The 16,405-nt window shown below is 43.8% G+C and overlaps 2 protein-coding genes across 2 annotated transcripts; both read left to right on the top strand.

Annotated features, from left to right (window-relative positions):
- The first annotated feature begins 378 nt into the window (after window positions 1-378).
- On the top strand, window positions 379-8,088 carry trabd (TraB domain containing). Its single transcript, XM_073472040.1, has 10 exons — window positions 379-454; window positions 912-952; window positions 1,249-1,315; window positions 2,493-2,659; window positions 3,005-3,145; window positions 3,727-3,837; window positions 3,932-4,071; window positions 4,606-4,778; window positions 5,604-5,700; window positions 5,802-8,088. The coding sequence occupies exons 2-10, from the start codon at window positions 929-931 to the stop codon at window positions 5,971-5,973; spliced, it is 1,092 nt and encodes a 363-aa protein (XP_073328141.1). The 5' UTR covers window positions 379-454; window positions 912-928; the 3' UTR covers window positions 5,974-8,088.
- Window positions 8,089-8,781: 693 nt separating this feature from the next.
- Window positions 8,782-16,399, top strand: selenoo1 (selenoprotein O1). The gene is made up of 9 exons (XM_073471435.1): window positions 8,782-9,450; window positions 10,587-10,790; window positions 10,880-11,057; window positions 11,380-11,510; window positions 11,634-11,911; window positions 12,579-12,747; window positions 13,859-14,044; window positions 14,250-14,406; window positions 15,021-16,399. Exons 1-9 carry the CDS (start codon window positions 8,897-8,899, stop codon window positions 15,249-15,251), a joined length of 2,088 nt encoding a protein of 695 aa, XP_073327536.1. The 5' UTR covers window positions 8,782-8,896; the 3' UTR covers window positions 15,252-16,399.
- Window positions 16,400-16,405: the final 6 nt, after the last annotated feature.

Here is a 16,405-nt window from a genome sequence, read left to right as displayed (position 1 = left end):
GAGCGCGTGTGAGAGAGAGCATGTTAATATGTTGTGACACAGCTCTGCAGGTTCTCCTGTGTTAGATTTTCACATTGAGACGGTCGCGGCGGTAAATTTCTCACAATTTAATGCAGTTTAAAAAAAAAAAAAAAAAAAAAAAGATGGACTTTGGTTGTACTGTGTGAAATGTTATAATGAATTCAAAACATTTTCATTATAATAAATTTAAAAATTAAAATAATAAATAAAAACTTTAAAAAAAAAAAAGATGGACTTTGGTTGTACTGTGTGAAATGTTATAATGAATTAAAAACATTTTCATTATAATAAATAAAAAAAGAAGTGTGCGCGTCCCAACTGCCAAATGACTACATGTCCCAGGATGCACCGCGGCTGTCAGTTTCAGCCGAGCAGCACTGAACCGCTGTACTACCGAGGAGCACACCGACGTACTGGGGCTGGCTTTTGCTCGGTAAGTTGCTCATATTTGTTTTTGGACAACTATCGTGTAAATTTCCAAATGTGTTGAACTTGAATTAGCAGCGTTTGTTTGGGAGTTATTCGGTTTTTAACGCGTGTAATTTGACGATATTCTTAGCGGGACCTGCTAGCCTACATTAGCTCGAGTTAGCTGGTAGCATCATCCGGTCGCTAGCCGGAGCGACGAGCCCCTCGGTCCCCGCACCTGGAAGTAACGATAGCTAGCTAGAAGTTACTACTTCTGTAGCCGAGACTGCCTTTTATCCGAGACGACGTTAACTCAGCGATTTATACCCATAAATCTCACTTTTTCTCAGCGTTGTTTGATTGTTAGCTGCGTTGAGACGAGAGTCTGCAGCGCTACGTCAGCAGTCAGTGATAATAACGCAGCACTGTCGCTGGCTGTCCGTGAACGCCTCACAGCTCACTCTGCTCTCTGTCACACTCAGCTCTCAGTGCTGCAGACATGGATCAAGACAACAGCTCAGAGGTTTGTCACAGTTTTAATGACACTTAAAACGACACTTGTGTTTTGAGGGGAGATGTTTTGTTGTTGTTTGATGCTTTTGCCAGATGTCCTGCTGCTCACACTTTGTGTAAAAGTGGGTAGTTTGAGTAAAAACTTGTGTTTCTCAACCATTGCAGCATAATTCGCACAGAGCAGTTGCCTAATAATCAGCCAGTCTGTCTCAATCTGGCTTGAGTTGAACAGGAATAATCTTTTAATCTTGAGGTGATGTAAACACACCTTCTGTCTAACATATTTGCTAATTTGATGTGTAACAGGATGAGTCGGTCGGCCCGTCAGAAGATCCTTCAGAAGAGGAACTCCCTTGTCTACCTCCAGGCCTCTGTAAGAAACTTTTTTTCTTTTCTTTTCTTTTTTTTAAACTTGTGTTTGCACAGTATTTCATCAGCAAGATTGTCAGTTGCAATACCTCTCTCTCTACATGTGACCATATGCCAGGTCAGTGCCTTTTGTTAAACTACATTTTATCTGATTAAAAAAAAAATGTGTGAAATTGTCAGGGACTTGATAAGTTTATCATTGTCGTCATAGTATATCTGCATGGCACAATGATAACAAAGTCTTACAAATTCTTGACTCTGTAGAAGAAAGGGATTGGCCCCATATGTTACATTGCTACTTCCTGGAGCAACGGCAGGTTATCTCCATAAAATAACGCATCATACCTTAAAGATTAAGTTTTACCTGGTGCATCATGGCCTAAAGGTTTCTGTAAATGTTTTTGCAATTAATCCACGTCAGCAGATTCTTCTCTTGTACACTGTATATTGTGCTGCCAACCCAAAGACCGCCCCTCAAAGCTCCAACACACATTTTAAGGAGTCATAAGTGATGATTGCTTGGGGTTTATTTTTGTACGAGTGCCTATATTGTTTTTTAAGGAAAATCCTGTTCAGTATACCTTTTAACTCTTCTCCATTATTGGCAAACGTGGCTTTTGCGAAAAGCTGTAAGTGGAAGTGAAATACAGAACTTTTTCATGGACTCAATTCAGCACTTAATCATGAAAAATCAGCACTTTATCATGTGCTCTGTTGAGTTGCTGCCATTCTGTGAAGAAGGTTTCCTTTTTTTTTTTCTTGTCTGCGGTTGTTTTAGCTTGTTTTTTAACTTTTCACTTAAATATTTATTCAGTTGAAAGCACTGACACATATCGGAGCTGGGGGGACCGGTATTTCATTTCACTTTGCGTATGTCAATACTCAGGAAAACGACAAGGAAGTGAATCTATATAAGTAAAGCTAATGTGGTGATGGTTGAAATCAACAGCTGAGTACAAACACCGCTCCCTTCAGAGCTCCTTCAGATGCTCGGCGCTCCCAATTCATGGATGCGTTTTGCCAACAACATTAACAACTTGGTTAGCAGACCAAAAGAGAGAAATACTCACAACTCTCCTGCTACCATACTATAGCTCGCATCACAACAAATACACAAAAGGTCCATTGGATTGAAATTGCTGACTCCGCTGTTGATAACTATCTCTGTTGTTCCTGTCTAGCGGATGGTGAAGCAGTGGAACTGCTTTGGCAGTTGCGATCTCAACGCCGCCAGTCGTCCCCTGAGCTCCCTGAGACAGTGACCTGTCTTACTGCCCCTGATGGCAGCGTCCTGTACCTGGTGGGCACGGCCCACTTCAGTGACAGCAGCAAAAAGGATGTGGCCACGGTGAGCCAATGAGAACTTACAACTGGATCTGTACAGTGCACTAAGCCACTAACACCACTTAAAGATGTGTTATGCTGTGAATTGTCAGCGAAATAACGGAGTGAGTCAGTGAATGTGGAGAAATGCTGTAGAGTAGCACCTTGAAGTGATGATTAGTTGCACTGTAATTATGTTGGCATTCCTCTTTTGCCAAAGCTTAACCTTCTTTTTTCCACATTGATTTGTTTTCGTCTTAATCTCCTCTTTCACTGTCATTCGCCTTTTGTCCTTCTGTTATGCTCTTTTATTCCCTCTCTGTCTCTTATCTTACTTACCCACTGCTCCGTCTCTCTCTGCCTCACACAGACGATCCGTGCTGTGCAGCCAGACGTGGTAGTGGTGGAGCTGTGCCAGTACAGGGTGTCTATGTTGAATATGGATGAGAATACACTGCTGAGGGAAGCCAAAGACGTCAACCTGGATAAGGTTCAGCAGGCCATCAAACAGGTCAGGCTTTCAGAATGATGGGAACTAGCAATGGTTATGAAATGTATACAGATACTGCAGATTTGTAGAAATGCTGATGCACACAAGTTCAGCCTAAGTGCAGAAATCAACGACCTCCGCCAACAATCTTTCTTTAATTATGTCCCACAGGAATAAATGCACATTAGCACATTGTCTTTACATTGATTGCGGTTATCTGAAGGAAGCAAAACAAGCAGTACTCCCAATGTCCTCAAGAGGTCTCTCTCGAACAACAATGATTGACAGTATATGGTCGCTGATAGCAGCATGAAGCACGGAGAGTATACAGGAAGTGCTGCTATGCTATAGAAGTCAAGCTTAAAACAGAAAACTATAACCACTGGAAGTAGTCTATTAATGATCTGAACATATTTGTTTGCCTATTTTTTAACCAGCATGAAATTAACATCATTTTAAACAACCTGTAGTAAAAAAGAAGGGGGGTTGTTTTCCAAAGCTATGTTTATATAAGTGCAAACAACTACAGGTAATGTAAAGAAAAAACTCTGAAGGCATGCTGGTGGTTTTGCGAGTGCTTATTTCTTCTCTGTGTTTGCCAGAACGGGCTGATGTCCGGCCTGATGCAGATTCTCCTGCTCAAAGTCTCAGCCCACATCACGGAGCAGCTGGGCATGGCTCCTGGAGGAGAGTTTAGGGAGGCCTTTAAAGAGGTAACACACACAGAGGAAGTACAGTGTGTTTGTTTTTATTTTATATTTTCTTGGTGTTTTTTTAATTCTTGATGGCGTTTTTTCCACCACACAGGCTGGACGCGTACCATTCTGTAAATTTCACCTTGGGGACAGGCCGATCCCTGTGACGTTTAAGAGGGCCATCGCTGCTCTCAGTCTGTGGCAGAAGGCCCGGCTGGCATGGGGACTTTGCTTTCTGTCAGACCCAATCAGGTACAAGCTCACTGTAGTCACTTTTTGTCATATCACACAGTGTTGTGAGACTGTTTTTCTCAATATCTATCATTAGACAGCTTTTCGCATGAAGTTTGTTGTGTGTTCGTCTTCCCACATCTCTTAGATTGAGCCCTAAAATTGCTATCCGAGGTTGAAAGTTTTCAGAGGCTGGATCCTCAGAAAGTTGTGTTTGTAGACTGAAAGCAAAACAAGTTGATAATGATATCAATTTCTTCATATTGCACAAAAATGCAATAAAAATGACTTATTTCTTCTTAGAAAACTACAGGTATTGAAGGATAAGTCTAGTGTATATCCTCTATAAAGTATTGTAGCAGAGGATACCCAAAAACACAAGTACAAACTGTAACATGAATTTAAAATGAGGCCACTTTTACTGTTTGTTCCTCTTTCTTTAGTTTAGACAGCATACGGCTGTCATAACCTTAATCCTGTGTGAACAGAAAACACAAATGTCTTCTCCTTCCTACCTGACCACCGCTGACTGTTGGACTGTGTGTCATGTTTCAGTAAAGAGGATGTGGAGAAGTGCAAACAGAAGGACCTGCTGGAGCAGACCATGTCAGAGATGATCGGAGAGTTTCCTGCCCTGCACCAGACTATCGTGGCTGAACGAGACATCTACCTCACACACACGCTCCGCCAGGCTACACGCTGTGTGGAGGCGCCCCCTAATGCCCAGAGTAAGTATTACACTTTGAGTCATCGCATCTTTGTTGCTTGTCGATACATTTTTTCATTGAGTGGCTTAAATTTTATAGTACTTTTTAAATGTATCGTCAGAAATACACATCGTGCTTGATATTTTTAAGACATGTGTATGTCTATCTTGAAACTTGTTACTGAATTGTTGCATAATAAATTAACCAGTACCGATAATGGGTTGAATGATACAGAGACCATTCATTTGAACAGTGTTTGTCATACTGTATATTAACAGGGGTGACATTTTAAACTATATTTCAGGAACACAGTGGGACATTTCACTGTTTTAATTCACATTAAAGCAAAAGCAAAGTTTGCACCCATGGTGACACCACAGGAATTCGTGCTCTGTGAATTATATTTGTTATGGGTGGCTTACATATCGTCACAAAGGGGAGTAATTCAGACAGTAATCTGAGAGTCAGTATTTCCCACAATCCTCTGAGTAGTGTGAGAGAGCCTCTTACCAGACCACCCTCTTTGGTCGTTCGTAGCGAGGAAGAGCTGATTGTTTTTGAACATCTGGCAGCACAGTGTCACGTCTTTTTAATAGAAGGAGGATCTCCAGCCTCCGTGACTTTGACACGCTTGGTTGCAGCCAGTCCTGATAGCCGAATGCAATAGGAGCTTCTGATGAGGTCGGGTCATTAGCAGTCCTAATGTGAGACACTCTCTCATGCAGCTCAGAGAGAACCGGGGTTATGCAAGTAGCCATGTTATACATAGTGATAGAAATAAAATGAATCTGTGATGGTGGAAGTGTAGATTGTTTATGTAACAGAACATTTTCTGCTCTTGTGTAGAAGTGCCTGCTGTGGTGGTGGGAGTTGTAGGGATGGGTCACGTCCCTGGCATAGAAAGAAACTGGGAGAAGCAACTCAACATTAATGAAATCATGAGGTATGTTTGTCTTGTTTTGACACAACACATTACAGATAATAGTAAAAAATGTTTTGTTACTGTGTCTTCACAGCTGCTCAATGTGTCTGTCTCTTCCTCAGTGTTGCCCCTCCCTCACGGTTTGGCTGGGTGTTGCGCACCGTCATTAAGGGTGTCATGATGGGAATGCTGGGATACGCCTGCTACCGTGCTGGAGGGAGTATAGGCCGAGCCCTGCTGTCTATACCTACGGTCCAATCTTTACTGGAGACTCTCAAGCCACCCAGTGCTTGACCCCAGTGGTTTTCTCTAAGCCATCAGTGACACAACTGTTCATCTAATAAAACAATGCATCTATCACCAATGGCCTTAAAAAAAAAACGGAGCTGAGGCTGGAGGAGCCCACACTATGAACTAACATGGACGTCGAGGGGTGAAGAGCCTCCGCCTCGTATCGATGTCCCTGTAGACGCAGGGCCGTACTGCCAAAGAAACCATGACAGTACTTTCATATTTAGTGCGAATCCTGCTTTTTGTAAGGTTTACAAATGCCAATAATTCCTTTTGAATAGATTTACATCTCCCCCCACCATTCCTGTAAGTTATTACAGTTTTTATTTGACAAGTATCATCGGACACATCTTCAGTCATCTGCCCTGATATGATGTGACTGAGCCATTTTCTGAGAGGCACACTTTTATAACGCTGTCTCCTTATTCCTTCCTTCTTTCTGGTGCCAACCAGCATTTTTTTGGTAAATGGCCCATTTTAAGTCCAGCACTTTATAAGAGACTGGTTGTCTTGTTCTGTACATGCAGCCTGTGGAAATCGCTAAGAAAGTAAAACACCAGGTCAGTCATAACTGTAATCAACCAATGACAGAAATACTGTATGAACTCCAGTTCTAGTCGACCCCTCGGTGTGAGTTAAATGTCATTAAGTGTCTGAATTGGATCGTTGACCATCATTTTCTCTGTTCTTGAAAAATTTATTTGAAATGCATCTTCTACAAAACTCACAGAAAGGATTAGTATAAGACAGTATTGACTTAATTCCCATGTGCACGGCCCGGCCCACATCAACAGACAAGTGCCTCATACTGCAGCAGTAAGGGCTATACTAAGTAAATGGAATGGCAAAAATGTGTGTTATATGCATCTTACAGATACGACAACCAAACGGTCAATGCAAGTTTCTATTATTCTGTCTTTATATAATTATATGATAGTGTTATTTTATAAATACTGTTGCCCGTGATAGAAACATGTAGTTTGTCTTGTCTTGTCTTCGGTTGCCCTCGTCATGTTACGGCCACTCAGACATTCAGCTGTGACCCGACCTGCAGGACAGGCTTCAATGTGCCTCGGGATGAGCGATGCATTGATCTTGTAATTTGTATATTTTTGATTATACCACCACTATGAGGAACCCAAACACATTAGCTTATACTGGCTCCATCTCACACACAGAAATATGCATCTTGTACAGAAAAGCAGCTCAGAGAAACATCTGTCATTCAGCTTCAGCTGTTTGTACTTTTATGAGATATGCATTTTTTCATTTGTCAGCCTGGTTGTTAAAACATTGTTTGAGATGATGGCGATGAAATTGGTTTGTTTTCCCTCAAATTAAGGTTTGAACTTGACTGTAATGATTTCTCAGTGGAATTTCCCATGAATGGAGTTTGGAGGTGAAGCCTTACTTCTGCTTTCACTGCTGCCTTCGACCCTCAGATCGCCTCGTCTGCTGAGGCACTGACCTGGATCCTCGGTTACGGCTTCTTATTGCACATGTTAAAATTGGCTGCATGACGTCCCTGGAACTGTGTTATGTGGGACACGTCCCAATAAAACATTATTGGTATTGAACCAACATCAATTTACAGATTTTACTAGTTTTCATGTTGAATGATTTTATGTAGAGTGCTCAAATAATTGGATGTATTTATAAAAGGACTTCGCTTGCTGTTTTTAATTTGTGAACTGGTCCAATGGGAAGCAGTGCCGCTCCATCGCAGAATCATAATTTAAACCACTTGCAAGTTATCCAAACATTAAACTAGCTCAGATGTTGTGTCTTCCAGTTGATCAAATACTTCTCTGCTTATGTAAAAGATGACAAAAACAAGAATGTGGAGGAAAGACGTAGTCATGCCTCTCAGTCCCTCAGCAGTAAAATATCCTCAAGCATTATGTGTCTGTTTCCCTCCCACATCATTTCCAAAGGTTTCATCTGCTGTGTGTTTGAGAACTGCCAAGAGAAATCTTTATGAATGCCTGTATCTGTTGTAGGTTTGTTTTCCCCCACACCCGTTGTGTGGTGTTGTCATTGTCACCGAAACCAAACATTAAATCCTAACTTCTGTAATAAATTAATGAATTATTAAATCATTTTAAGTAAAAAAATAAATTATTATTGCCTCAAAAAGTTTCTTATTTAACCCTCTTGCATTACGCCACACTGCACTACACCACTCAGTAAATATGACGTTTTCTTTGACATTATGAAAACATCACTTTGCTTTTTGGAAAAGTGATGTAACTTTTCTCTACTGGTATAAAAGTCATTTCTCTGTTTGCTGTGACTATTACATCATTTTTTCTGAAAATGCTCAAAAAGCACTCTGAGAAATGACAGTAACTTAATTTAAAATAAAAAGTAGAGGTTGTTAAAGATTGACAACACTAACAATTGAAATTCTGATGATTATTTACAAAATAACCCATTAAAAAAGTTTCTAAAAGAGATGGATCTTCCCTTTAAAGTCCTCTCATGTCTTCAGTATCATATATATTAATACTTGTGTATTTAACTCATAAAGTTCAACCATTGAAACTGAAGGTTGAATGGATTGATGTCTTAGAAATATGAGATAGTTTCCCTCTTTGCTTTGAGGCACATAAATAAACAGACTTCACTTCTTTATAAGACTTCAGACTTTATAATCGAGTTGTCTATGTCATTGTTATTGTATTAAAATTATTTATACAGTCGTATGTTTGGAATAATTTAATCAAAAATAACGAGGGCAACATTCAACCTCAGTTTGACATTTAGTCGATTTAATTCCGCTTACTGCTTGTTTCCGGCCGGACCGATAATAATGTAACACCGTCTGGCAGACAAACATCCGGCGTGTCCCGCAGGATTATGAAAGCGTGACTCGCGGACACTTTATAACTGCGCCAGCGGATGTAAACCAGATGGCTCCGGTCGGATGGCTTATCTAAGACCTCGGCTGGGACCGTCACGCATCTTTCTCCCCGCCGTGTCCGCGATCAGACTCCTCGGTTCGGTCGGGATGGACGACATGGGTCTGGCGATGAGTCGTTCCGCGCTGGAGCGACTCGACTTCGACAACGTCGCCCTCAAGAAGCTCCCGCTGGACGCGTCCGACGAGCCCGGGGTCCGGCAGGTGAAGGCGGCGTGCTTCTCCCGGGTCAAGCCGCAGCCGCTCACCAAGCCCCGGTTCGTGGCGGTGTCGCGCGACGCCCTGGCGCTGCTGGGACTGGACGCGGAGGAGGTCGAGAAAGATCCGCTCGGGCCGGAGTATCTGAGCGGGTCCAGAGTCATGCCCGGATCCGAGCCCGCCGCTCACTGCTACTGCGGCCACCAGTTCGGCCAGTTCGCCGGGCAGCTGGGCGACGGGGCGGCCTGCTACCTCGGGGAGGTGACGGTGCCGCCGGGCCAAGATCCGGAGCTGCTGCGGGAAAACCCGAGCGGCCGCTGGGAGATCCAGGTGAAAGGAGCCGGGCTGACTCCTTATTCCAGGTACAAGGGGTTCTGATTCTGTGGTGTTAGACATGTAATGTTGCATTTATAAAATTATTAAACATGTTGACTATATTTTAACATCAGAGGAGTGAAGCCATGAAGAAGTTATAGAGCTGTAAAGATCAGAACAATATTGATCCAAGAGAAGCTCAATTAATCTGTGTGTTTATATAAATAACAGATAATATGTCTGTACTTTAGGTTTAAGGTCCAATTAATTATCATTCTAGTGCCGAGGATGAGTTGAGGCTTCGTCCCTGATGATGGGTTGATGTTCTGTGCAGTTTTAACCAGAATTTGTCTCCAGAAATTAAACTATCTTTCATTTAAATTATAGATCCACAGGAGCTTGTTCAGCTGCTCCTCTGGTATAAACAGGGTTTGAGTGTCTTTGTCTAAAAATCAACAATCAGCTCCTTGGTTCTGCTGACGCTGAGCAGTAGATTGTTCTGCCAGACCGATGATTTCCTCCTCGTATAAAACTCTCATTGTTGTTTGTAATGGGGTCCATGATGATGATGATGGTGATGATGACGGTGGTGCTGGTGGTTTGGACCACATGCTTCACAATGGATCTCTCTGGATGGTTGAGAGTGCAGTCATGGGTGAACAGGAGAGGGGGGCTGAGCTCACAGCCCTGCAGGGCTCTGACTGCCAATCAGAACTGTCTGGGTTCTGCTTGTGAGGAAGTCCAATATGTACTTGCAGAGTGTTGTACTCGAGCCCAGAGTATTTAGGTTTCGGATCAGATTAATGGGTGAGATTGTGTTGAATGCTGAGCTGAAAACAACAAGCTGCATTCTGTTGTAGGTTTTCTTATTCTCAAGGTGTGTGACGACTGAGTGGTGGGCAGTGGATATGGCACCCTCTGTTGGTTCTGAAAGCAAATTGATGAGGGTCCAGATTGGCCGGGTTGTAGGGGTGTAACGATACACCGATCCAGATCGATATACAGATTCAATGATCAACGATCCAATAGCATCGATGCAAATTGAAAACATCGATTGATATCGCCGCCATTGTTAAGATACGCCTTTATTTTGAAATGCTCATGTCTGTGTTCCACTCCTTTCTAAACAGTGCTTTGTTTTTAATAATTGATGATGTTTGATCATCTCTTCTGTCCTCCACAGACAAGCTGATGGCCGTAAGGTCCTGCGCTCCAGTATCAGGGAGTTCCTGTGCAGCGAGGTGATGTTCTTCCTGGGTGTTCCCACCACCAGAGCCGGCTCCGTAGTGACCTCTGACAGCAGAGTCATACGGGACGTGTACTACAGCGGGAACCCTCGCCACGAGAGATGCTCCGTGGTTCTGCGTATCGCCCCCACGTTCCTCAGGTGAGTTCAACCTGTCGACTCCTTTTCATCCACCGTGGATGTCTGAGCCTCTCGAGATTGTTGTTCTTAGTCGTTCACTCTCTGAGCAGGTTTGGATCCTTTGAGATCTTCAAGCAGCCCGACGAGTTGACGGGCCGCCGGGGTCCCAGCTGTGGACGCGATGAGATCCGAGGTCAGATGATGGATTATGTCATTGAGATGTTTTACCCCGAGATCCAGCAGAATTACCCAGACAGGGTGGAGAGGAACGTGGCTTTCTTCAGAGAGGTCAGAGCACATGAATGAAAACATATCATTATCTGATATTGCACTTGAGCGAGCAGCCGATTCGAGGCCTGGCGTTACAGTTTGAAGCCAAGAACTTTTGGATCCTCTTATCCTGTTAAGCTGCTGTAGATGTGGCTGCAGGCCTGAGTCACTGTGCCCTCTGCTCAGTATAAGATTAAGACTAATAAGGTATTAAACTCTGGATGCGGACTTTTGACATTTTCCTCATCTGATTACGAGTCATCCACACTCCCCAGGGGTTGTTTGCAGATGCACATATTTTTTTGGAAACACTCTAATGTTGTCCTCTTCCTGTCTGCAGGTGATGGTCCGTACAGCTCGACTCGTGGCTCAGTGGCAGTGCGTAGGTTTCTGCCACGGAGTCCTGAACACAGACAACATGAGCATTCTGGGACTCACGCTGGACTATGGTCCGTATGGGTTTATGGACAGGTCAGTCACATTTTGTTGGTCCTGTATGGTAACTTAAGTAATCATCATCATAATACAAATGTTGGTGGCGTGAAGGCTCCACCACTCAACAGAAAAGAGAACAACTTTCCTCCTCCCTCTCAGGTTTGATCCAAATTTTATTTGCAACGCCTCTGACAACTCGGGCCGATACTCCTACAAAGCGCAGCCGGCTGTCTGCAGGTGGAACCTGGTGAAGCTCGCGGAGGCTCTTGATCCAGAGCTGCCGCCGGACAGGGCCGAGGCCGTCATGGACGAGTACCTGGATCTGTATAACGGCTTCTACCTGGACAACATGAGGAAGAAGCTGGGCTTGCTGACGAAGAACGAGCCCGAGGACGAGATGCTGATCACCGAGCTGCTGCAGACCATGCACAACACAGGTGGGACGGGAGGAGTGGGAGGGTATTATACAGTTTACTGCTGAGTCTGATGAGAGGGCATCGAACGAGAGGCAAAGAGGTGCAGAATGTGATTTATACAAAGAGCACTGCTCATAAAACATTAATGTATTTGATAACACTTTCTATGAATCTGTGGTGTGTTATGGGGGCATTCATAATGTATTATAATACATTCACATTGCTTCATGACTCATCACTCACAAGCCCACATAATGTTTTCTGATGCACTTTATCTACAGTCATAAAACAGTATAGATGTGACCTGCGAGGAATTATAAGTCGAAGTTCAAGCCCCTGACCTGAGCCCACCTCAAACACCTCAACACACCTAAGGAGTCATGATGTGCTCTAGATTAGATTAGATTAGATGTTCTTTATCGTCCACGAGGAAAATTCATTTTGCTCAGGTCAGCACAAAACTTTAAGAAACAACAATAAATAACACAAACACAAATATTTCATATTTTTAAGAAAAGCAATCCCTTCTACTAATTCATAAAAAGTCCACACAGTATTATAAGTTATCTTTGTATGTGTTAAGTAAAGTTAATTACATCTGTATGCATCCATAATAATGCAGGCTTCATGCATTTAACAGAGTCTGTGTTGCAACACAAGTGATGACTGTGTGTTAACCCTCCTGCAGGTGCTGACTTCGCCAACACCTTCCGCAGCCTGAGTCAGATTTCGTGCCCCGGTGAGGACGAGAGCGAGACAGAAGAGGACATCGTCAAGAAAGCCTCTGACCTCCTGCTGGAGCAGTGCGCCTCCTTGGAGGAGCTCAAGGCCGCCAACAAACCCACGATGGATCCACGGTGAGCCGCCGACTGTACCAACTGTGTTTTGTCTGTTTCACAACATCACAGAAATGGAATGTAAATGAAATGCAGCTCAAGAAACTTTATCACCTAAACATGGTTTAACATGGCCGAGTCTTTTAAAAGGTTTTGTCTTGCTAGAGCTGAAGTCCTGAGCAAAAATCAAATTCTGAATCTTTCTCCAGAAAATGAATCCTAATATTTTTGGTGACCACCACGACCTTTAATGAACAAAAGACTTACGGTTGCCACAAAATAATTAGGTTTGATGTGATGCACATTGCAGCCTCTGGGTGTCACTAGTGGGGCTTTATATTATTGGTCTTGTTTAATACTTGTTTAACAGTTTATAGGTATCTTAAAGCTTCATTCATTCATTCATTCATTCATTCACTCACTTGTGGAGCAGCAGAATCACCTGTAAACACGACAGTGCCAAAACTGACATCGCTATTTAAAGTCATGTTCTGGTTGCCTGCTGCTGGAAAGAGGAATGAGGCAGAAAAAAAGCAGAAATGCAAAACAATCTGTGGCTTTGTCACAAGCGACTCCTCCCAGATTAACAATAATTACTGGATGTGTCGTAATACAAGAATATTAATCTGTGCAGCTTTAAGGGTCTTAAATGCTCCTGATGCTCAACTCTACTGGAGCTGTTCTACTTCACTTCAGGAGCAACTACCTGTAACCGGACAGTCGGCTGTAGCATCAGAAACACTGCCATGGTTCTGATTTTTGCAACTGGACACAAATACAAAATGTCATTTCCTACAATTCTGTGTGCAAGGCTGCTAATCATGTCTGGTCTTTTTTTGGAAGCAGCAGAGGGGAAAATCGTGACCAGACGTGGTCGTAGTAGACGTAACACATTCAAACCGCACGCTATCTGATTTCCTGCCCAGTTAATCTTTATTGTGCTCCAGTAAACATGGCCAGTGGGACAGAACGCAATATAAAGACAATCGTGTCTCTGTCCTGCTCATCTCGTTACCTTATATTACCCTCAGAGGCACCTGGATTGCCTCCACTGGCACCTCTTATCGACTGCTTCCTCCAACGTGCCAGTAAAGATTATAACTGTTATGATTTCTGTCTGTTGTTTGACAAGTGAGCTGGCGATGCTGCTCTCGATGGCTCAGAGCAACCCAGCGCTGTTCCAGATGATCTCAGACAGGGCGACAATTGCGAGGCAGTTGGACAGACTCAGCAAACTGAAAGACCTGATGGAGATGAGCCAGGAGGAGCTGAAAACCAAACAGGCTGAGGATTGGAGCCGCTGGATCACATGCTATAGGTGAGATTTGGGGGGGGAAGCTCACATGTACAACAACATTAGAGGGTGGAGGAACTGCATGGACCGGAAAGGAGACTTTTTGGGTGGAAGTGTGACTGATAAAGGGGGGAGGCGGACAGAGAGAAAGAGGAGGAAATGGGCTGCTGAGTCTGCCATCGCTGCGTGACTGCAACGCTCTGACTGTTCCGTGTTATCACTGCTGCAGGAAGCGTCTGGCTCGGGAGCTGGAAGGCCAGAGCGACGTGGCGGCTGTGCAGGAGGAGAGGCTGAGGGTGATGGACGGCACCAACCCTCGTGTGATACTCAGGAACTACATCGCCCAGAACGCGATCGAGGCCGCCGAGAGTGGAGACTTCTCCGAGGTCAGGGCCTGGAGTCACTGCGATGTTCTCGTTGTTTTGTATTAACACACCCTCATTTTAGTTTCAATTGTTGTGCATCTGAGTGAGAGAAAAGATTAAAATACTAGAAAAGTGTTTCTGCACACTACAGTTCACCCCAAAATAAGAAAAACAACATATTTTTCTTCTTACTTGTAGTGCTTTTTATCCTCCTGATTGTTTTGGTGTGAGTTGCAGAGTTTTAAAGATGTCTGACTGCTCTCTAATATAGCAGAACTAGATGGCACTCTGCTGCTCACACTAAGGTCTGTGGATTATCTTGAGCAACCGGGTCATGATTTCTAGAGAGAGAAATTGCTGTTGAGTTTGTTTTGGCTCTTTGAGTGCCACCTAGTTCTGTTATTTTGGAGAGAGAGAGCAGAAATCTCTTCAGCCGATAACTTGACAAACCACGGCAAAACAATCTAGATGGATTATGGCACTAGAGGTAAGTGGAAAAATATATTTATTTTTATTTTTGGGTGAACTGTCCCTTTTTAAGTGTGGCAGAATAAAGATTACAATGGAATTAACTCAATTCCCCTTTGTTCAGTGTTCCGTTTCAGGGTGTTCACCTGCTCTCACTTCCTCTCCAGGTCCAGCGTGTCCTCAAGGTTCTGGAGAAGCCTTTCTCCTCGCAGCCAGGCCTCGAGTTTCCCGCCTGGGTCGGCGGAGGCGAGACCGCCGAGCAGGGAGAAAGGGACGAGGGAGAGGAGCATCAGCAGGAGGCGGCGTCGACGTCTACATCTGCAGCCAGGAGTCCTGTTCCCTACCACAGCAAGCCCCCAGCCTGGGCTAATGAAATCTGTGTCACATGATCTTCGTAATGACTTACTTGATTATCAGCTTTCCTGCCTGAAGCGACACGAGAGTCTACTGCTCGCACCTTTTTATGTCTCTTCCAGTCACTGTAGAGCTCTCTGTTGCTTTGGCAGGCAGCGTCAGGAAAGTTAGCACGAGGCACGACACCCCCATAGGCTAGATGGGTAAACCAAAAGCAGACAGGAAGTGAGGCGGTGAGATGTGATGTTTCCACGTCTGGTGGCTTTCACAAGCTGTGTGACATTTTCCAGGAAATGACTTCGAAGCAGCGACTTGATTTGAGGAATCTGATCGACGAGGGGGTCGGGAAAGGTCACCGGTAAATTCACGGTGACTTGGGAGGCATTAGGTGAAATAATTAAAAAGAAAAACGAGGCAGAAAAGATGCATCTTTCTGGAAAAGACTTAACAAAGAGGCCCCTCAGCTTACTCCCTGTCTGCTTGGTGTCCGTCCAGCTTTTAATGACGACTCAGACAACAAGTCCTACAGCGACCTGTCTGACTCTGACAAACTGTGGGGTGTCACCTCAATATATACCAAATAATATGATCAGTGTGAGTGTGTGTGTGTGTCTGTGAGAGAGAGGGAGTGATAGATAGGTGATTTGGGTCATGTGTGGGTGAAAGTGAAACTCGATCCTGTAAGCCGCAGTAGATAAACACGCACAATATATTCTTCTATAATAGAAAACTGTCATTTGCCACTTTCACAGCACCACTCTGTGCACGCAGCCACTAACCTATAACGCACATGTTCTGCTCTGTGACAGCAGCCACTGAACTGAAGCTACAGCTGAGTGCAGGAAGGGGGAAAAAATGGGAACTGCAGGTTTACATGTGGCTGATGAAGCCAGGTCGAGAGCCATGCAAACACTTTTTAGGGGAAGTGAGTTGTGGGCTGTGCCACAGACGTGATGCTATCAGGCTCGATGCTGCAGAAAGGGAAAAAACCTTCACCGCCATTCATGAAATTTGTCTCAGCTCTGATGATAACTTGCACTATTTGATCAAGAATCAGTCTGAAGATGGACAGAAGTGGAAATCAAACATGAAATGAGATATCAGATTTTTTATTTTTCTTTAATTAATATGAAATATATGATTGCGCTTTCCTTCAGCTGTGGCTTTATCCTAATAAACTGAGCAGTCAGAAGACACG

This window comes from Pagrus major, chromosome 8 (genome assembly GCF_040436345.1).
Source record: "Pagrus major chromosome 8, Pma_NU_1.0".
NCBI classification, from domain to species: Eukaryota; Metazoa; Chordata; class Actinopteri; order Spariformes; family Sparidae; genus Pagrus; species Pagrus major.
The sequence above is the reverse complement of the archived record's forward strand: the minus strand, read 5'-3'. Positions and strand labels throughout refer to the sequence as shown.